The sequence below is a fragment of the Lithobates pipiens genome, unplaced genomic scaffold, assembly GCF_037356315.1.
Source record: "Lithobates pipiens isolate NorthernLeopardFrog02 unplaced genomic scaffold, aLitPip1_a1.2 Scaffold_1, whole genome shotgun sequence".
In the NCBI taxonomy this organism is placed as follows: domain Eukaryota; kingdom Metazoa; phylum Chordata; class Amphibia; order Anura; family Ranidae; genus Lithobates; species Lithobates pipiens.
Genome location: NW_027507685.1, coordinates 159,043,892 through 159,065,835, shown reverse-complemented (window position 1 = coordinate 159,065,835; position 21,944 = coordinate 159,043,892). Strand labels below are relative to the sequence as shown.

Below are 21,944 nucleotides of genomic sequence, written 5' to 3'. Positions count from 1 at the left end.
AAAAAAAAACATTCCCTTCTGGGTGATCGATGTACTTTGTTGTAGATTCCTAAATTTTCTTATTCTAAAGAAATAGCTGTTAGTTTGTCTGTGTCCATGTGCCAAGCGAATCTGTATGGGAGTGGCTTTATAATTATCAATCAGCGGCTGCACCTGCAGGATTCTAATGAGAAAAGTGTCAGGGTCTGAATCCCTTTAGATGTAATTTCCCATTGGGAGTATCTCACTAAAAATGACATTTTTGTTGCAGGGGATTCTCAAATTCTGATTTGTATATTAGTGAAGACTTTTGGGAAAAATCAGTAAGCAAAGCATACAAGCAGGAAATTACATGGGGGGGGGGGGGGCACCGCTCTGTACACCATCTGTGTGCAGAACGCCTCCAGGTTGCCATATTGCATTTTACAGAAAATTACAGCGCTGCAGATTTAAAAGAAAAACAAATTTTTGAATAACCTTCAACTGCAATATGACTTGTGTCGCAATTGCATATGCAATATTTCTTGCTTTTTTTTTTCCCCATGAAAATGGAGTTATCCTTTAAGTCATGCAAACCGAACAGCACCCAGGTATTGGCCCATATCACCAAATATCAACATAAGCTGGATCGTCCGTAATAGATATCTCCAAATGCTCATGAAGCTTGTCTGACCACAACAGCTATACCCCTATAGGGATAAAGCTCTTGGGATTGAGGTTTTAGGTTTGAGCCTCAACATGGACCTCCACCCTCCCTTTTTGATAAAAATCACACAAGCATGTGGCTCTGCATTAGGACATGAGGTCATCTTATAGTCATTAAAGCGGACTTTCACTCATTTTTTCATCTTTCCATCTAGGAAATCTTCTGCCCTTGTTTTAACTTTGGATAGTAAAACATTTTTTTTCTGCCAGTAAATACCTTATACAGCCCACTTCATGTTTCTTGTCCGGTCATTAGCCTAGGCCAGTGATGGCAAACCTTGGCACACCAGATGTTTTGAAACTACATTTCCTATTATGCTCAACTACACTGCAGATTGCATACGCATCATGGGAAACTTAGTTCCAAAACATCCGGGTGCCAAGGTTCGCCATCACTAGGCTTATGACATCATATACAGCTCTGTCTGTCTCTCATGAGAGCTTGCCAGGAAGGGGGAGTGCAAGTCATAAGAGGGCCAATGAGAGCTGCAGAACTGGAGGTACAGCTGTGCGTGTGTGTAAATCCAGGAAGTGAACAGGCAGCAGCTTCAGCTGCCCACAGTTAAAATGGCTGCAGCCAGACTCTGTGGAGGGAGATTTCTGCAGCATATTTGGAAAGTACGGAATCATGGTATATATAAAATATGCAAAGTGGTTGGAGGGAAGCTTCAGAATAGCAAAAGATGTTTTTATTACAAATCATGTGAGCACACTGCAGTTCCTCTTTAAATATTTTTGTTTGTTTTTCCACTTCCTGGTTGAGTGAGGCACTGGTGATGTAACCATGGCCTTACATACGGGAAGGTTACACTATCAGCACCTCTCTCATCACATGATCAGTACTGTCTAATGTTCCTGGAGACAGACCCAGAGTTCCAGGAAGAAAGGACATGGAGTCATCTGCCCTTAGTAAAGAATGAGAAAGAAAAGACAAATAAAGGCATTCCTGCAGTTATCTATGTATCTTTTTGTAGGTTATTACTGAACATTTGTAAAGATGATTTTGCATTGATTTTAAGGCAAGGGTGAAATTCCTTTTTAAAGGTGAATAACAGGTATGGAATTTACTGAATAGTCACATGGCCCGGCTTGGTCCAATCTAATGTTGGCCATAGATGAATCAACATTCAGTCAGTTCAGCAGGGACTGGACAAATTTCATTCCATGTTCAACAATTAATTGTTAGATTGGCTTCTGTCACATAGTTACATAGTAGGTGAGGTTGGAAAAAAACAAGTCCATGAAGTCCAACCTATGTGTGTGATTATATGTCAGTATTACATTGTATATCCCTGTATGTTTTGGTTGTTCAGGTGCTTATCTAATAGTTTTTTGAAACTATCAATGCTCCCCGCTGAGACCACCGCCTGTGGAAGGGAATTCCACATCCTTGCAGCTCTTACAGTAAAGAACCCTCTACGTAGTTTAAGGTTAAACCCCTTTTCTTCTAATTTTAATGAGTGGTCACATGTCTTTCTTAAACTCCCTCCCCGTCGAACAGGGGAAGTAAAAAACTTTTTTCACTCAGCAGCTGGAACCCCGATTAGTGTATGCCGACAGCGGAGAGTCTGTCAGAATACAATGCCCCCATAGGAGAGGATTCCTCCAGTCATCTAATTTGGATGGAATCCATACATTAAAAAAAAGCCCTAGTGCACAGCAACCACAGGGGGGCGCTTGCTCGGCATGAGTGCCATAGACAAAGTGCTTTGTATTTTTCTCAATGAGGTGAAGAGACAGTGGCGGCAATGTCACCATCTCCAGCAATGAGGACTATATTTAAAATTAAAAATAAGTAGATACGTTACCATTACAGTTAACTTTAAAGTCAACAGCTCCACTAGTGATAAATCAGCATCCCTTTAAGAAACTAGAGAAGCGCTGTCATGGCCTCACATGACAATCAGTGATCCTCGGTGTCATCACACATTCTATTTTCAAGCATGGCACGTGGCAACATCAATGGTAAGAACACGTAAATTCAATACATGTTCCAAGGACAATGGGAGAGATTTTCCCATTTACAAGTCTATACCGCCTGATCTACAAAAAAATTATTTCAGATAAAAGAATTGTGGTGAAGAGATTGTAATTAGGGATTTACACTTTTCTAAGATGCGAGAGATCTCCCACGCAGAGATCAGGTCCTCCTTGCATAGTCTTATGTCTGGCTGGGAAAGGGAACCCCCATAGACATCCATGGTGCCATCAAGGTCAGTGTGCAGAATGTAGAACAATGGATCAGCCAAACACAGGGAAGGGAAATGCTGGCCACACGTTACAATCTCATTTTGCAATCTACATCTACACACGACCATGTAAAAAAAAATAAAAAAAATAAATAAAAAAGGACCTACCCAAAGGAATGAACATGAAATGGATTGTTTAGTCCAGCAGCCTTTGGAGGAACCCTGGTTGAGAATCACTGCTTTAGTCACACCATTGCACTACCAAGTTGGTGAATCCAAAACTGGCCCCACACACACAAGCATCTGATCTCTAGAGCGGGGGAGGCAACCCTGGCACTCCAACTGTGGTGGAACTACAAGTTCCATCATAAGCATGATGGGACTTGTAGGTTTATTGGAGCTGGAGTGCCAGGCTCTTCAATCCCTGATCTAGACTTGCCAACAATTATGTAGTCCAAGACTCTGCCTGAGAAGATAGAAACTGAATGGATCATTTAGGTAAAACCTCATATCATTTGGCTTAGGTAAATCTAAAGGAGATAGTACAATGAGATTGTAATACATGTAAGTCATCATACTCCCTCTCTTTGCCCAAATATCTTGTCATCATTAAAGAGTAACTCCACGTTTGTTGATAAAAAAAAAACATCTATGTACATTGCAAGGAATTTAACAACCTTTTGCTCTGGAGAAACAGCTGTTTGTTTCTCTGTATTCATGTGGAAAGTGAATCTAATGGGAGTGATTTTATAATTATCAATCTGAAAGTGGGTCTGCGTCTCTTTAGACTTTATTTCCTATTGGGAGTATATCACCAAAATTACATATTTGTTGCAGGGGATGCTCAACATCTGACTTGTATCTAAGGCCGGGTTCACACCGCTGCGATGCGGGAATGCCGCGAATCCGCGGCGTTTTCCCGCATCGCATTACTCCCGCCGGCAGTTCACACTGCCCTATGCGGACGGCTGGGAGTGTCAATGATATGTTAATGACACCCCCAGATCCGTCCGCATATCGCAGTGCGATCTGCCGACTCGCACAGGAATCGGATCGCATGGTGTGAACCCCCATGCGATCCGATTCTGTTGCGGACCAAAAAAAGGGTCCAGTGCGAGTTTGCTGCGGGAGCGATGCGAATTCAGCCATACTATCTGTATGGCTGTACTCGCATCGCTACGGAGATCGGATGTGATTTGCGGTGCGAATCACATCCGGATCTCCCCCCGCAGCAGTGTGAACCCAGCCTTAGTGTAGACGTCTGGGAAAATCAGTGAGCCAATCACACGAGCAGGAAATACATTTCTGGGGGCCTTCTGTACACCATCTGTATACAGAACGCCTGCAGGTAGCCATATTACATTTTACAGAAAATTACAGAGCTGCAGATTGAAAGGGAAAGGTCATTACAATATGACTTGTGTCACAACTGTATACTATACACCAGGAGTAGCCAACCTTTTGAGCAGGGTTTGCTGAAAAATGTTTTCAAAGAAATTGAGCGTGCCGATTTTATAACCAAGAAATCTCAAAGTCACACTCTCAATCACAAAAAGGATTTTTAATAAAGTAAATGCTGTAAACTACTTTAGTAGTGAGAAACATGTTAACATCCTGCACCTTCACACCTCAGATCACCCCCAATTCCAATTCATGCACCTTCACACCTGCTCATCTGCCCCACCACTGTAACCCTCTGTTCATCTGCCCCACCACTGTAACCCTCTGCTCATCTGCCCCACCACTGTAACCCTCTGTTCATCTGCCCCACCACTGTAATCCTCTGTTCATCTGCCCCACCACTGTAACCCTCTGTTCATCTGCCCCACCACTGTAACCCTCTGTTCATCTGCCCCACCACTGTAACCCTCTGTTCATCTGCCCCACCACTGTAACCCTCTGTTCATCTGCCCCACCACTGTAACCCTCTGCTCATCTGCCCCACCACTGTAACCCTCTGCTCATCTGCCCCACCACTGTAAACCTCTGCTCATCTGCCCCACCACTGTAACCCTCTGCTCATCTGCCCCACCACTGTAACCCTCTGCTCATCTGCCCCACCACTGTAACCCTCTGCTCATCTGCCCCACCACTGTAACCCTCTGCTCATCTGCCCCACCACTGTAACCCTCTGCTCATCTGCCCCACCACTGTAACCCTCTGCTCATCTGCCCCACCACTGTAACCCTCTGCTCATCTGCCCCACCACTGTAACCCTCTGCTCATCTGCCCCACCACTGTAACCCTCTGTTCATCTGCCCCACCACTGTAACCCTCTGTTCATCTGCCCCACCACTGTAACCCTCTGTTCATCTGCCCCACCACTGTAACCCTCTGCTCATCTGCCCCACCACTGTAACCCTCTGCTCATCTGCCCCACACCACTGTAACCCTCTGCTCATCTGCCCCACACCACTGTAACCCTCTGCTCATCTGCCCCACACCACTGTACCACCTTTCTCATCTACCCTACCACTGTAACCCCCTGCACAATTACCCCAACCACTGTAACCCTCTGCACATCTACCCCAACCACTGTACCACCCTGCTTCTCTGTCTCACCACTGTAACCCCCTGCTCATCTGCCCCACCAGTGTACTTCCCTGCACATCCACCGCCGAACCCCCATGCTCTTCTGTCTCACCACTGAATCTTCTCCTCATCTGTCCTAAACTTATCTTCTCATCTGCCCCACCACTGTAACCCCCTCTCACCTGTCCCACCACTGTTCCCCCTGCTCTTACGCCCCCCCCCCACTGTAACCCCGTTCTCTCCCACCACTGTACCTTCCTGCACATCCACCGCCGTACCCCCATGCTCTTCTGTTTTACCGCTGAATCTTCTCATCTGCTCCACCATTGTAACCCCCTTTCTCAGCTGTCCCACCACTGTAACCCCCTGTACATCCATTCACTTCTGTCTCACCACTGACTCATCTTCCCCAACACTAACTCCCTGCTCATGTGTTACACGGATGTACCTCCTTTCTCTTCTGCACATCTGCCCCACCTCTGTACACACCCTTTTCCTCTGCCCCACCATTGTAACCCCCTGCTTATCAGTCTCACATATGTACCTCCCTTCACATCTACTCCGCTGTCATATCCCCCATGCTCTTCTGTCCTAACACTGAACTCATCTGCTCATATATCCCACCACTGTAATCCGCTTTCTTATCTGCCCCACCAATGTACCTCCTGTCCATCTGTCACCTCTGTACCCTCTTGGTCTCCTGTCCCACCTCTGTAACTCCCTGCTCATCTGTCCCACTGATCTACCCCCTTGCTTATCTGATCCAACACTGAACCCCCCTGCTCTTCTGTCCCACTGCTGAACCCCCCCCCTTCTCATCTCTTCCACCACTGTACCCCCCTGCACATCTGTCCCACTTCTGAACCCCTCCTGCTCATTTTTCCCACTGCTGTAGTCTTCTGCTCATCTACTCCACTGCTTCTCATCTGTGATATGCAGAGTAGTGAAAGGAAGAAGAGATGAGACACTTACCTGTCCCGGCACACTCATCCTGCTGATCCAATGCTCGCATCCAGCCCACCTGCTTGTATGGGATGTATGGGATGTCACATACAAGCAGCTGGAATGGATGCGCAATGAGGAGATCAGGTCAGGGGTATTTTCTGAAAGCAGCGAGTCTGTGTCCAGGATCATAAGTCATGCCCTGCAGCTGAAAAAAAGTGTGGCGCTTGGCGCCGTAGCAAAAGTTGGGTGCGATTTTCATTGCACTGAATACTGGTTGTGACTTAAAGGGACACCGAGTGCCGGGGTTCAGTAGTAAGGGACACAGAGTGCCGGGGTTCAGTAGTAAGGGACACAGAGTGCCGGGGTTCAGTAGTAAGGGACACAGAGTGCCGGGGTTCAGTAGTAAGGGACACAGAGTGCCGGGGTTCAGTAGTAAGGGACACAGAGTGCCGGGGTTCAGTAGTAAGGGACACAGAGTGCCGGGGTTCAGTAGTAAGGGACACAGAGTGCCGGGGTTCAGTAGTAAGGGACACAGAGTGCCGGGGTTCAGTAGTAAGGGACACAGAGTGCCGGGGTTCAGTAGTAAGGGACACAGAGTGCCGGGGGTTCAGTAGTAAGTGATGCAAAGGTTCAGGAATCATTTCAACAAAGCTCCCAGAAGCTCAACAGTAATTCCACAAACTGTCACCCGATGGGATTTCACTGTGATTGAGAAAACCATTCTTTCTGAGATTGGTAGTGGCAACCAAGCGAGTCATCTTCCTCCCAGATGGTGGGCGGGGCTAGCAGGACTGCGAGTGGCTTTAGCAGTGGCCAATGACAGTCCTCCTTCTGGAAACAGGGACCCCCTCCCCCCCCCCCCCCAGCAGAACTTCACCCAATCTCTTCCCCATCACAAAAGCTGAAGATCGCAGCTACAGTAAAGTTGGAGAACCAAACAATGTTTCCCATCTTTTACACTGTGTGGGGGCGCAGTGCCCCCCTTCCCCCAGTGCAGGTGTGGCATGGGGAATGCTGAAATTGGAATGCATCCCTGTCTCACTGACACTTCCCTGCGCTGCTCTGCCGATGGGGAAGGAGGCAAGTGCTGGCAAAAGAGGCTTCGAATGCTCCTTGTGGCACCAGTTCCCGGGGTTGCCAACCCCTGCTATACACTATTACTTTAGGTGCTATTTTTTTCCCCCCATGAAAGTGTAGTGTAGTAAAGCTGAACTCCCTGCATCTAGATCCCACTTCTGGCAGTGCGTTCCCTGCATCTAGATCCCACTTCTGGCAGTGCGTTCCCTGCATCTAGATCCCAGTTCTGGCAGTGCGTTCCCTGCATCTAGATCCCAGTTCTGGCAGTGCGTTCCCTGCATCTAGATCCCAGTTCTGGCAGAGCGTTCCCTGCATCTAGATCCCAGTTCTGGCAGAGCGTTCCCTGCATCTAGATCCCAGTTCTGGCAGAGCGTTTCCTGCATCTAGATCCCAGTTCTGGCAGAGCGTTCCCTACATCTAGATCCCACTTCTGGCAGTGCGTTCCCTGCATCTAGATCCCAGTTCTGGCAATGCGTTCCCTGCATCTAGATCCCAGTTCTGGCAGTGCGTTCCCTGCATCTAGATCCCAGTTCTGGCAGAGCGTTCCCTGCATCTAGATCTCAGTTCTGGCAGTGCGTTCCCTGCATCTAGATCTCAGTTCTGGCAGAGCGTTCCCTGCATCTAGATCTCAGTTCTGGCAGTGCGTTCCCTGCATCTAGATCCCAGTTCTGGCAGAGCGTTCCCTGCATCTAGATCTCAGTTCTGGCAGTGCGTTCCCTGCATCTAGATCTCAGTTCTGGCAGAGCGTTCCCTGCATCTAGATCTCAGTTCTGGCAGTGCGTTCCCTGCATCTAGATCCCAGTTCTGGCAGAGCGTTCCCTGCATCTAGATCTCAGTTCTGGCAGTGTGTTCCCTGCATCTAGATCCCAGTTCTGGCAGAGTGTTCCCTGCATCTAGATCCCAGTTCTGGCAGAGCGTTCCCTGCATCTAGATCCCAGTTCTGGCAGTGCGTTACATGCATCTAGATCCCAGTTCTGGCAGTGCGTTCCCTGCATCTAGATCCCAGTTCTGGCAGAGCGTTCCCTGCATCTAGATCTCAGTTCTGGCAGTGCGTTCCCTGCATCTAGATCCCAGTTCTGGCAGAGCGTTCCCTGCATCTAGATCTCAGTTCTGGCAGTGTGTTCCCTGCATCTAGATCCCAGTTCTGGCAGAGTGTTCCCTGCATCTAGATCCCAGTTCTGGCAGAGCGTTCCCTGCATCTAGATCCCAGTTCTGGCAGTGCGTTACATGCATCTAGATCCCAGTTCTGGCAGTGCGTTCCCTGCATCTAGATCCCAGTTCTGGCAGTGCGTTCCCTGCATCTAGATCCCAGTTCTGGCAGTGCGTTACATGCATCTAGATCCCAGTTCTGGCAGAACGTTCCCTGCATCCAGACCCTAGTTCCGGCAGTGAGTTACATGCATCTAGATCCCAGTTCTGGCAGAACATTACCTGCTGCTGGATTCTAGATCTGTTCAGCCACCTTGGTAATTATAACATGATCTACCTCCAGTAAAGGAGGAAAAGGCAAGACATTCCAATGTAAGAACAGATCTCTGAGCTCCAAAGGCAAAAAAAGCCAGGGGGTGACTTAGCCCACCACGGTCCACCCACCACTAAAATATCCAGTCCACATGGACATTATCTTTAAATTTTCCACCTCTGCTTTGAAGGTAGGAGTAGGACTACAAAGTAGACACCTTGACCTTGCAAAGTCCTATTATTAGGATGTTGCAGTAAATTATTTAGCTTGGAAACCTTCCACACATTTAGATCCGCCAGGGATTTTTTTATTGCAAGTTATTTTGCTATGTTAAATGCACAACCCCTCACCAGTCTCCCACTGCCAAGTAGCTTAACATCATGTCTTTATCAACATGAGGCACGTACCACCTACACAAGTCACTGCAATCTTAAATGCCAAGCACAGTACCCCAGAATCACTAAAGCAATTAGCATTTGTCATTATCAGCCTTAGGCCACACACACTCATATTCTTCATTAGTCGTTGCCATTATCACAAACAATGAACACAGAAAGCCTCGCCTAATGCCAGAACATCACTTGTTGGCATGTTCTGCATCTGGCACACTCCCTAATCAATAATCCCTATTCTAGGCATCATTTGTGAAAGGGTCTGAAATATGAACTATTGGTGTTGCTGACAGTTGCCAAATGAAATCTACCTTTTCCAATACAAAAAAAAAAAAAAAAAAAAAAAAAAAGGACGAACCTGGTTACTTCTAGGTACAGAGGGTCTTGTTATTAATCATAAAAGAATCAGGGATTAGAAGGAATGCACTGGAGTTTTAGCTGCAGAAAATTGTGTTTTCAGCATTTTGCTGATAGAGAAAAAGGTGCCGAAAATGGCATCAAAAGCGCACGTGAATTTGTCACGATTATACTGTGCTTATGGTGGTTTTTATAGGTCACGTGACTTAAAAACCACATCAAAACCAAAACACGGGTGCATTATTGATGCATTTCAACAGAGGTGCGTTTTTGGTGCAGTTTTTTTAATGGACCAAAAATGAAGCGAGTAAGATTATTACCACCACATAGGAAGAGCAATGGACCAGTGTGAAGTAATACATAGAGTTTAAAGGGACGCTTTTCTAAAAGGTGCTGATAATGGCTGACAAATTTATCTTCACTTAAATTCATTAGAATAATTAAAATGTCAAATATAAATAAAAACATATAAAAATAAATATAGGTTTTTAAAATAAACAAAAAAAAATGAATTTCTGGTTTTGGCCAAGTGCATCCTGAATTTTCAGTGTCGGTACCAAAATTTCCATTCGATGCACCTATGGGAATTGGAACCCAAGACAGCGCCATCTTCCCCCATTGCTTGGCACTTACAATGAACCTTAGTACCCATCCCTCCACATTTCAACGGATGCCATTGCCACCAAAATATCACCTGGGACTATGGACCAGCTCTGTTGCAACCTCCCACTCAATAATGTGACATTGCTGGGGACCGCTGACAGGCTGCTTAGTCCAATGCTGTACTGCGGGGGATGTATGGACACAGGGATCGTGCACCTGATCTGGAAAAACAGCATTTGTCAGTGTGCAAGAAAAAAAAAAGGTAAAAAATAGGCACCAGAGACCACCTTGCATGTCTAGGGGAGAGGAAAAACAGTTTTACTTAAGCAGCCCATAGACTATTGAATTTTACTTTCCTCCTACCACAGGTGTAAAGAAAGAAAATCACTGACTGTGTTAATTGAGGGAATCCCTCCTGCAGCGCTATTGTGTTCTGCCCACTGGGGGCAGAAAAAAAAAAAGACACCAGGCTGGTTGTACCCAGGTTAATCAACTTGGGTACAATCAGCCTGCTCACAGATTGTCCCTCCTGAAGCGGCCATATTTCGATCCATTTAGACCCCTTTCACACTGAGGCGCTTTGCAGGTGCTACAGTGCTAAAAATAGCGCCTGCAAAGCGCCCTGAAAGAACCACCCCTATCTCTCCAATGTGAGAGCCCGTGGCTTTCACACTGGAGCGGTGCGCTGGCAGGATGCAAAAAAAAGTCCTGCTAGCAGCATCTTTGGAGCGGTGAGTATACCGCTCCTCTACTACTCCTGCCCATTGAAATCCATGGGCAGCGCGACTATAGCACCGGCAAAGCACTGCTGTAGCAGTGCTTCCTGGGTAGTTTTAACCCTTTCTCGCTTGGTTTTAACCCTTTTTCAGCTGCTAGCGGGGGGGGGGGGGTAAAAGTGCCCCGCTAGCGGCCAAATAGTGCAGCAAAATTGATGGTAAAGCGCCGCTAAAAATACCGCCGATGCAACCACTGCCCCAGTGTGAAAGGGGCCTTATGGCTGGCTTTATCTGATCCCCCACGCCCCGGCTGTGGACCCTGCACTGGTTTTGACGACATCAGAAACCTAGCGCGCAGGGGTGCACAAGCTGCGGAGTGGAGCAGGGGATCGGGTAAGTACATCTCCTTTTGTTGTTACCCTAGGCATAAATGAACAATTACACCTTGCAGCGTGGGCACAGCCCCACTGCATGGGGATTTTTTTTTTGTCTGGAGCTGGACTTTAATTTTTAATTATTAAAGTGGTCTGAAATCAAAAAATTAAGATGTGTTATAACATCTGAAAATGGTAATGCTGCCTAAACATTACGGAAATTTAAAATTCTACAAGTGAGCCTGTCTGTTCTACCTTTGTTATAGTTAGCCGTCTTTGAATTCCCCTGATTGCAGCCCATCTGGCCAATGGCTTCCCTTCTTCCTGGATCCAGCGATCCTCACTCTGCCGCCCTGCCCAGCATCGCACAGCTATTGCAACACAAACATCCTCATCAGGTCCTCTTTTTACTGAGCATGTGTGCTGTGGGCCTCTTCATTCCTATGGATGAGCTGTACTCTGCCAAGTGCCACCATGAGACTAGCCCAGAAATTAATAGGGGCACGGTGGTACGCATGCACAGGAAGGTCATAAAAAAAAATTAAAAAAACAAACAAATAATAATCTATTGCCATTTTATAGGTACAAACTGCAGAACCCCAGTAATGGGTGTAATTACATCATCAGCCTGACCTCTCCCCTGCCAAAAGAAAATGAATGAAAATCTGACACTGGAGTCCTAATCTTATCCTTTCCAATAATCTGGACAAACACATCACTGCCTGGTATGATCCGTGCGCATCAGAATACACTGTGCATGCGAAATCTTACATCAATGTGTCATCTAAAAGGTTATTCAATCCAAAGGAAACCAGCCACAAAGAGTCTATTATCCCAGCAAACACTGCAGCAGTGCTAACCCCAGACATTTCACTTAAAGTGGAGGAAAACCTGAGTCATGAAATTTCAGCTGGATATGACACCAGCACATACACCTGCAGTGTTTTCTTATCTCTCTTTAAAGCCCCAAGTCCTGTGGCTTTCTCCTGCTCTGATCTTCTGTTATCAGCATGAGGACTTCTGACAAGTTCTCTGTCAACTGTGAGAAAACCAGCCCGAAATTTGTGTCAGGGTGGATTAGCAAAGAGCTGGTCCATTTAGAGCACAGCTCTGCAAGTCTGTACCTATGAGGAGTGGGGGGGGGGGGGGGGGGTGTGCCTTTCCTCCAATCAGCTGTCTCACAGTGTATGGCAAGACTCCTCTCCTCCTACTGGAACAGTAAAAGAAAATTCTAACACAGGGCGCACTTTCTAAACAGTATATAAAGCTGGAGACAGCAGATATATATGTAAAACTTATGTAGGGAGATTTGTTTCATCTCTGTGCATCATTCTGAGGCTGTTCAATTAATTGGGTATTGGAGAGGGTTTACATCTGCTTTAACTTCCCTCAAAGCGAACATTGTTTGGCTATTCCAGCCACAGACATCCACTTGCCATTTTGGTCAGTGAGTATGTAAAGCGGTTGTAAACTCCCATCCATTAATAAGGCTTACCTATAGGTACTGTAAATATCTAACTTGCACCGTTTAGGAGATATTTACTGTATATGCAGCGGATGACGGCATTGACACATGCGTTCTGAAGGAACAGCCACCCGTGCCGTAATAATTAACCTTACAGTTTACTTCCTCTTTAAGACTTGAATTATTAGAAGGAGGATGACACACAGTACACAATCCAATAGGCACCAAAACTATTCCCAGCCTATGAAAGATGAGCATCTATACTTATTCTCCCAGTCGCCGCTGCAGGTATTCCGCTTCCGGGTGTGTCCAATACTGCTCCTGCACTGATGGGCACTGATAAGGTGGCACCGAAAGGTGGGCACTGATAGGCGACATTGCTGGGCATCACTGAATTTGTTCCATAATGGTGCCAGTCAGTGCGCATTTGTGTGCACTGATTGGCATAGATTGGGCATTCATGTGGATGGCCATGGGGGACGTAACTGGCCATCCACATGTTGCCCCCTTCCCCGGTGGTCCAGTGTGGGCATCCAAGGGGGTACTGCACTTATAATCAATCAGCACAGACCCCTCGTCAGGAGAGCTGCCGATCGGCTCTACTTGCGCCTGTCAGTGAGGAAAAGCCGATCAACAGCTCTTCCTGTTTGCATCGTGGTCGGCTGTGATTGGACACAGCTGAACACATGATAAAGAGTCTCCGCTGGAGGCTCTTTACCAAGATCGGTGTAGCGGTGTGTCAGACTGACACACTGCACCACCGATCGCCGTGATGCACGACCCCGCAGGTGGGCGGTGGCTGTGAACCTGCAGGACGTCATATGACGCCCAGTCAGGATAACTGAATCAATTCCCGGGCGTCATTCTGCTATAGGCCGGACAGAAAGTGGTTAAAGCAGCTGCGTTTGAAGACACAGGCCCTCGGAAACTACATTCTTTTCCAGGCTGGGGACGGTTTATATGTACCCTGTGGCAACAAGTTTACTTCAAATGCTTACCTACTGGAACAGTTTTTAAATTTTTCACATACATGTTCAAATTTGCTAGAAAATTACTTAGAACCCCCCCAAACATTGTATATTTTAAATTCAGAGGCCCCAGAGAATAAAAAGGTGGCTGTTGCATTTGTTCTTTCACACAATATTTGCAGACACCACATTTATCAAACAGCAATTTTCAGAGGAAAAAAATTTTGCACACACAAACATGCAATTTTTTGGCAAAATATAAAAGATGATTTTACGTCAAGTAAATAGATACCAAACATGTCAAGATTTAAAAATAGTTCCAAACTACAGTAGTTATAATTGTCGAAAGGCGACCTTTTAAAACAGTTACAGTTTTACATTTTATTAGTCTAGAGTTAAATGTAGGGTTGCACTGATACTAGTATCGGTATCGGTGCTGATAACGAGTATTTTCACAAGTATCGGTACTCGTGAAAATGCACCAATACCTGAAGCCGATACTTTCAGGCTTGGTTCTTTGACCTGTCAGTGGGTCTCCCCAGTGTTAAAGAAGTCCAGTAATTGGAGCAGTAAAAAAAAAAAAAAAAAAAAAAAAAACATTATATATATATATATATATATATATATATATATATATATATATATATATATATATATATATATATATATATATATATATATATATAATTTTTTCCACATATATATTAACATATATTTACACATTTCACATTAAAAAAGCGCTAAATAAAAAAAAATAAAAAAAATCTATTTATTTCATTTGTAAATACATTTTTGTACCATCGCTGACGTGAAAACAAAACAGTTGTGGTAGGTATCGATAATTGGAATCGGCAAGTGCTTAAAAAAAATAAATAAATAAATAAATAAATAAATGGTATCGGTGCATCCCTAGTTAAACGTGAGCTCTGGTGCTAGAATTATTGCCCCCACTCTAATGTTCACAGCAATACCTCACGTGGTGCAATCATTGTTTACATATGTGTGCCGGACCTTCGCGCGTGTTTGCATTTGTGTGTGAGCACGGGAGAACGGAAGTGCCATTACATTATTTTTACACATTTTATCCCATGTTGTCACAAAAGGGTAAACAAGCTCCTTGTGATAGCTTTGGGCAGCGACAGGTACTCTTTATTGAAACATCAGGGGTCTATTAGATTCCTGATATCTCCCCCGACCTTCAAAGCATCTGATCAAAAAGCAGTTTGTGTTTGACCAGATGCTTCCTCAGCTGCACCAACCAGGGAATGACAGCACCGAAAGCAAAAGTCCCGAAATCCTCAGGGCTTCCAGCTTCATTCATTATAGAGGAGACCAGGGAACAGATGTTCCTCCATTTCCTCTGTGGGCGGCCGACCCAACTGCTTGCAGCGGCACCCGGCTCCCTGTTGGAAGGTGAGAGCCCGGGAACGGCTGTGGGCAGCGATGGTTGGGGGGGCCTTCCGAGTCCTGTAAGAGTGATCAGGCAGCTGAGGCCATCGTTGTGATATAACCACTCGCTGCCCAGGCTGTATAAACATGTATGCTGGGCAGCAAGCGGTGCACTTTACAGACAAATTGACTATGGGGGTTATTTACAAAAGGCAAATCCACTTTGCACTAAAAGTGCAATCGCTCTAAATCTAAGGGGTGGATCTGAAATGAGGGGAAGCTCTGCTGATTTTATCATCCAATCATGTGTAAGCTAAAATGCTGTTTTTTTTTTTATTTTCCTTGCATGTCCCCCTCAGATCTACAGCGACTTTTGCAGTGCAAAGTGGATTTTGCTTTAGTAAATAACACCGTGTGTGTAAAACGTGCTTGAGCAAGCAAGTGGTGCCTGTTATCAGAACAGCGACAAATTCACTTTAATCCAAGTTATTTCTAATCCACTGCAGCCCAAATCCAGAGGGCACCTCACATGGGCACTGGGAATTGTGTTAAAGCCCGATCTGTTTTACTTCTTCTACCAATAAAGGGGGAGGGGAGTCTGGAGGAAGGACGTGCCCCCTCCTGCCTTCATTTCAAGGCCTAATTTACAATTCTGAGTAGAGTGCGCCTTTAAATACAATATACTTGTCAATGACACCAATACATAGCTATATACTGGGTATGACATCATCCCGCTTGTGCTGTCTGCACCATATCACACCATCAAACAACATCTCACTTGTCACTTCAATGTTTGTGTTCCCCTTTCCTCGGCCACAAACCAACATGAAGCAACTCCTTTTTTCTCTATGTTCTCCGTAAGCGCGCTCACAGATTTAAGACACAAACTGCCCTGGATGTAAATACCGCTCAGACACGGCTGCTGTCAGCCTATCAGCGTTCTACAGGCTTCTGGCAGCAGGGCTGGACGGTGATCTGGTGACTTCCACCGTACCTAAATACCAGCGTCCCGTGTACCAGGGGCTCACCGCCCAGAAAGACATAAAACAAGTCCTAGAATCCACCCTCACCGAATAAGTATAGTGCCAGCCGGTTCATCATAATAAGACGGGATACCTGCCCAATGTGGCAAAAAGAGCTGTATGAAAAAAAAAAAGAGATCTTGATGAGGACAAGAGAGTCCCCAGAAAGCAAAGAAGGGAAGAGTCAACCATGGCTTAAGCAATGGCCGACCCTTCCGTTCTTTCTGGGGACTCTCCTGTCCACATCAAGATCTCTTTTTTCATACAGCTCACCGCCCAGAGCCCAGCGTACCATCACCATTTCATTTCCCTATGTGCAACAATCTTCGGTCCCACAGAAGTTCTAGGCAGCTCCTTGCTCCTCTATTGGTCCATTTGCATACTAAATGGCACAACTTCACAAATCACAGCCTAAGGCTCATGTGCACAGACAACTGCTTTCCTACTTGTCTATGGGAGTGTAGCAGCAGCTCACGAGGTCTGTGCAGCTCAGGGGCAACTAAAACACCAGAAATGATGGCGTATTTGCTGGTTGACAAGCTCCATGGGCAGTCGTCCTCAACTGGGGTTCCTCCAGAGGGTCCCTGAGCAGCACCTACCTGACCTCTTCCCTGGTGGTGCCTGCAGAGTTCCAGGACCAACACCATATGGAGAAGACAACTAGAGGACGCCAATCCTCCCATGGAAGGGGCAGTTTTTACACTGACTCCCAATTAATTGATGTTAGAAATAGTTCCCCAAGATCTGAAAATCGTTTTAAAAGGTTCCTCTGGGGATACATGGTTGGGAAAGAATACTTGGATGTCTATTTAGTGACACCAGCAATACAGGCAGATGACTTGTCATTGTGGGGCTGCTTTAATAAACTGGAGAGTGCAAAATGTGGTGCAGCTCCGTATGGCAACCAGCAGGGATCACCGTGACTTTGTTTTTTGTTACGACGAGTACCGATACTTTATTTTAGCACTCGCCAATACCAATTACCGATACCTACCGCAACTCTTCCGTTTTCACTGCAGCTGTCAGCAATGGTACAAAGCATTGAAAATACTTCATTCCATCATCATTCATCACTATGCCCCTTCCTCCCGATCCCACATACTCCCATCATCATCCATCAGTATGCCCCTTCCTCCCGATCCCACATACTCCCATCATCATCCATCACTATGCCCCTTCCTCCCGATCCCACATACTCCCATCATTATCCATCAGTGTGCCCCTTCCTCCCATCATCATCCATCAGTACGCCCCTTCCTCCTGATCCCACATACTCCCATGATCATCCATCAGTACGCCCCTTCCTCCTGATCCCACATGCAATTCCATCAGAGTACCCCACTTGTACATCATTCATCTGATGACGAGATATAATACAATATAATATAGTATAGTATATAACTCCCGCCCACCAAACTCATCACTTTATTCCTATACTGTGATCACATCAATGGGCATTTCTTCTCATAATGCCAAATACACCAACATGTAATAGAACGGCCCGTCCGTCTCCCAATACCCCCCACACCAACATGTCCCTTCTTTATACCCCCCGACACCAACATGTCCCTTCTTTATACCCCCCCCCCCCCCGACACCAACATGTCCCTTCTTTATACCCCCCCCCCCCCCGACACCAACATGTCCCTTCTTTATACCCCCCCCCCCCCGACACCAACATGTCCCTTCTTTATACCCCCCCCCCCCCCCGACACCAACATGTCCCTTCTTTATACCCCCCCCCCCCCCCCGACACCAACATGTCCCTTCTTTATACCCCCCCCCCCCCGACACCAACATGTCCCTTCTTTATACCCCCCCCCCCCGACACCAACATGTCCCTTCTTTATACCCCCCCCCCCCCCCCGACACCAACATGTCCCTTCTTTATACCCCCCCCCCCCCCGACACCAACATGTCCCTTCTTTATACCCCCCCCCCCCGACACCAACATGTCCCTTCTTTATACCCCCCCCCCCCCCGACACCAACATGTCCCTTCTTTATACCCCCCCCCCCCCGACACCAACATGTCCCTTCTTTATACCCCCCCCCCCCGACACCAACATGTCCCTTCTTTATACCCCCCCCCCCCCCGACACCAACATGTCCCTTCTTTATACCCCCCCCGACACCAACATGTCCCTTCTTTATACCCCCCCCCCGACACCAACATGTCCCTTCTTTATACCCCCCCCGACACCAACATGTCCCTTCTTTATACCCCCCCCGACACCAACATGTCCCTTCTTTATACCCCCCCCGACACCAACATGTCCCTTCTTTATACCCCCCCCGACACCAACATGTCCCTTCTTTATACCCCCCCCCGACACCAACATGTCCCTTCTTTATACCCCCCCGACACCAACATGTCCCTTCTTTATACCCCCCCCGACACCAACATGTCCCTTCTTTATACCCCCCCCCGACACCAACATGTCCCTTCTTTATACCCCCCCCCCCGACACCAACATGTCCCTTCTTTATACCCCCCCCCCCCGACACCAACATGTCCCTTCTTTATACCCCCCCCCCCGACACCAACATGTCCCTTCTTTATACCCCCCCGACACCAACATGTCCCTTCTTTATACCCCCCCGACACCAACATGTCCCTTCTTTATACCCCCCCCCCCCCGACACCAACATGTCCCTTCTTTATACCCCCCCCGAAACCAACATGTCCCTTCTTTATACCCCCCCCCGACACCAACATGTCCCTTCTTTATACCCCCCCGACACCAACATGTCCCTTCTTTATACCCCCCCCGACACCAACATGTCCCTTCTTTATACCCCCCCCGACACCAACATGTCCCTTCTTTATACCCCCCCCCGACACCAACATGTCCCTTCTTTATACCCCCCCCGACACCAACATGTCCCTTCTTTATACCCCCCGACACCAACATGTCCCTTCTTTATACCCCCCCCGACACCAACATGTCCCTTCTTTATACCCCCCCGACACCAACATGTCCCTTCTTTATACCCCCCCGACACCAACATGTCCCTTCTTTATACCCCCCCGACACCAACATGTCCCTTCTTTATACCCCCCCGACACCAACATGTCCCTTCTTTATACCCCCCCCGACACCAACATGTCCCTTCTTTATACCCCCGACACCAGCATGTCCCTTCTTTATACACCGACACCAACATGTGCCAAGGACTTCCTTCCTCTCCGTGCCACATACAAGTCCATCGGAGCTACCCCTACCATCCTCTCTACCCGTCTACCCTCCCTGTGCCCGGCCTCCACCTACATACCACCGGGGGGGGACAATCACAGCGATGTCACCTACAATGCTAATATAGAATTACACTATAATACACTATAATATATATATATATATATATTATTTTTAGTATCACACTACCTACCCCCTCCCCCCCAATGTTACCCCCTGATCACTTCAATGGACTGATACCCCAGGAACACCAACATGCCATAGCCTGCCCCTTCCCTCCCATCATCATCCTGCTCCTTCCCCCCCATCCCACAGACTCCCATCATCATCTTGCACCTTCCCCCCCATCCCACAGACTCCCATCATCATCCTGCCCCTTTCCCCAGATCCCACAGTGTCCCCCGGTGATACTCACTTCCTCTGCAGGGTGGTGGCCGGGCTGTTGCTGGTGCTGTGTCCGGGGCTGGAGCTGCGGGAGGCGGCTCGGTGTGGTCTGGCGGAGGGCCGGTGATGGGGTGGGGGAGGTGTGGAGTAGGTCGGGTCTCCCCCCCGGTGATGATGATGATGGTGATGGGGGTGATGATGGCCGTACCCCGCACACCCCCCTCCTCCTCCCCCCGGTTCCCGGTAGTCTGCTCGGTGCTGCTCTTGTCGGGTCTCTCTCAGCTCCCGGTTCTCCTGGCTGATTCGGTCCAGTTGCACCTCCAGCTCCTCGATGCGGCGTCTCTGGGTCTCCAGCAGCTTCTGCTGGCTCTCGATGATGTTGTTGAGCTCCAGCAGGTACTCCACGGCTCGGTTCGGGGACTCCTGGCCGCCGGGGTTGGGGCCCGAGCCGGCTCCCCCTTCCATGGCCGCCAGGGTGGGGATGCCGGAGGTCGGGGGGTGATCAGGTCGGGCGGACAGGCATGCTGGTGCTGGAGGTGCCGGGGGCGGAGCGGACACGAGCTACCGCGGCGACTGCTGCAGAGTCACTGCGCACTGACAGGAGGGGAGGAGCCGGGGGGCGGGCCGGCGAAGGACTGCGTCACCGACGAGGCTCGTCCAATTGGGAGGGGGTGGGCGGGGAGCGGAGAGTGACGGCCAGCCAATCAGGAGAAGTGTAGGCGAAGGCTAGCGCGTGCCGCCCACCTCCGACCTGTCAAAAGTGACACCTATGGGGGCTGAGAGAGGAGGACTACAAGTCCCATCATTCCCCATCTAGAGGAGTGCCCGGGACAGGTCAGGAACATAAACAGCAGAGCCCGAGCAACCTGTGCTGGAAGCACGTGGCTATGCTGTGTGTGGGGATCATCCCTATGGACACCTGTCAGGACAGTGCAGGGGGCGGGGCTACTGAGGACCAGAAAACATCTTCACATAAAGCAAAGTTCTGTACAATGACAGAGGTACAAGGCTGCTGGAGACATTCCTCACCATTAAAGGCCAAGTCCACTCTGTGAAGAAAAACAATGAGAAATGCACCTCCATTTAAAGGAGAGAAGGGCACATTTAACCACTTCAGCCTGGGAAGATTTACCCCCCCTCCTGACCAGAGCACTTTTTGCGATTCGGCACTGTGTCGCTTTAACTGACAATTGTGTGGTCGTGCGATGCTGTACCCAAACAAAATTGTCCTTTTCCCCCCACAAATAGAGTTTTCTTTTGGTGGTATTTGATCACCCCTGCGGTTTTTATTTTTTGCGCTACAAGCAAAAAAAGAGCGGCAATTTTGAAAAAAAAAAAGCAATAATTTTTACTTTTTGCTATAATAAATATCCCCCAAAAATATATAAAAAAAAAACATTTTCCCTCAGTTTAGGCCAATATATATTCTACATATTTTTGGTAAAAAAAATCTCAATAAGCCTATATTGATTGGTTTGCGCAAAAGTTATAGCATTTACAAAATGGCATTTTTAACATTATTTTTTTTATTAGTAATAGTGGTGATCAGCGATTTTTATCTTGACTGCAACATTATGGCGGACACTTTTGACACTATTTTGGGACCATTGTCACTTATACAGCAGTCAGTGCTATAAAAATGCATTGATTACTGTGTAAATGGCACTGGCAGAGAAGGGGTTAACCACTAGGGGGCGATGAAGGGGTTAAGTGTGTCCTAGGGAGGGTCCACGTGCAGAGCCCGCCAGGAAGTCGGCGCAGTGCTGCGCTAATCACAGGCAGTGAGTTATTCCCCCGATGCACGGCTGCAGGGATTGGGAAATGCCTCACTGCCTGTGATTAGCGCAGCGCTGCGCCAACTTCCTGGCGGGCTCTGCACGTGGAGCATGCGAACACACCGGAGCTCATCCCTGGTCATGACACAAGGCAGAACGGTGAAATGCCTTGTTTACATAGGCACTTTCCCGTTCTGCGGCTCTGTGACACAATCGGCGGGAGACCGGTGGACATCAAGTCCCCCGGTCTCGTGGGCACGGTTGCACTGTACACGGCTCACGCGCACGCATCCGCTAGCCCCGCCAATTAAAGGGGATGTACAGGTACGCCCATTTGCCCACCGCTGCCATTGTGCAGATGTATATCGGTGTACAGCGGTCAGCAAGAGGTTCATATTCTTTTTTTATAGGCGC

At 47.7% G+C, this 21,944-nt stretch overlaps 1 protein-coding gene across 3 annotated transcripts in view; it reads right to left on the bottom strand.

Annotated features, from left to right (window-relative positions):
• Positions 1-20,353, bottom strand: part of IQSEC2 (IQ motif and Sec7 domain ArfGEF 2) — a 391,434-nt gene extending 371,081 nt beyond the window's left edge. For all 3 annotated transcript variants that reach the window (XM_077478817.1, XM_077478823.1, XM_077478822.1), the window contains exon 1: positions 19,787-20,353. In XM_077478817.1, coding sequence (XP_077334943.1) covers positions 19,787-20,220 — 434 coding nt within the window. In that variant the 5' untranslated portion in view covers positions 20,221-20,353. The remainder of the gene's footprint in view (positions 1-19,786) is intronic.
• Positions 20,354-21,944: the final 1,591 nt, after the last annotated feature.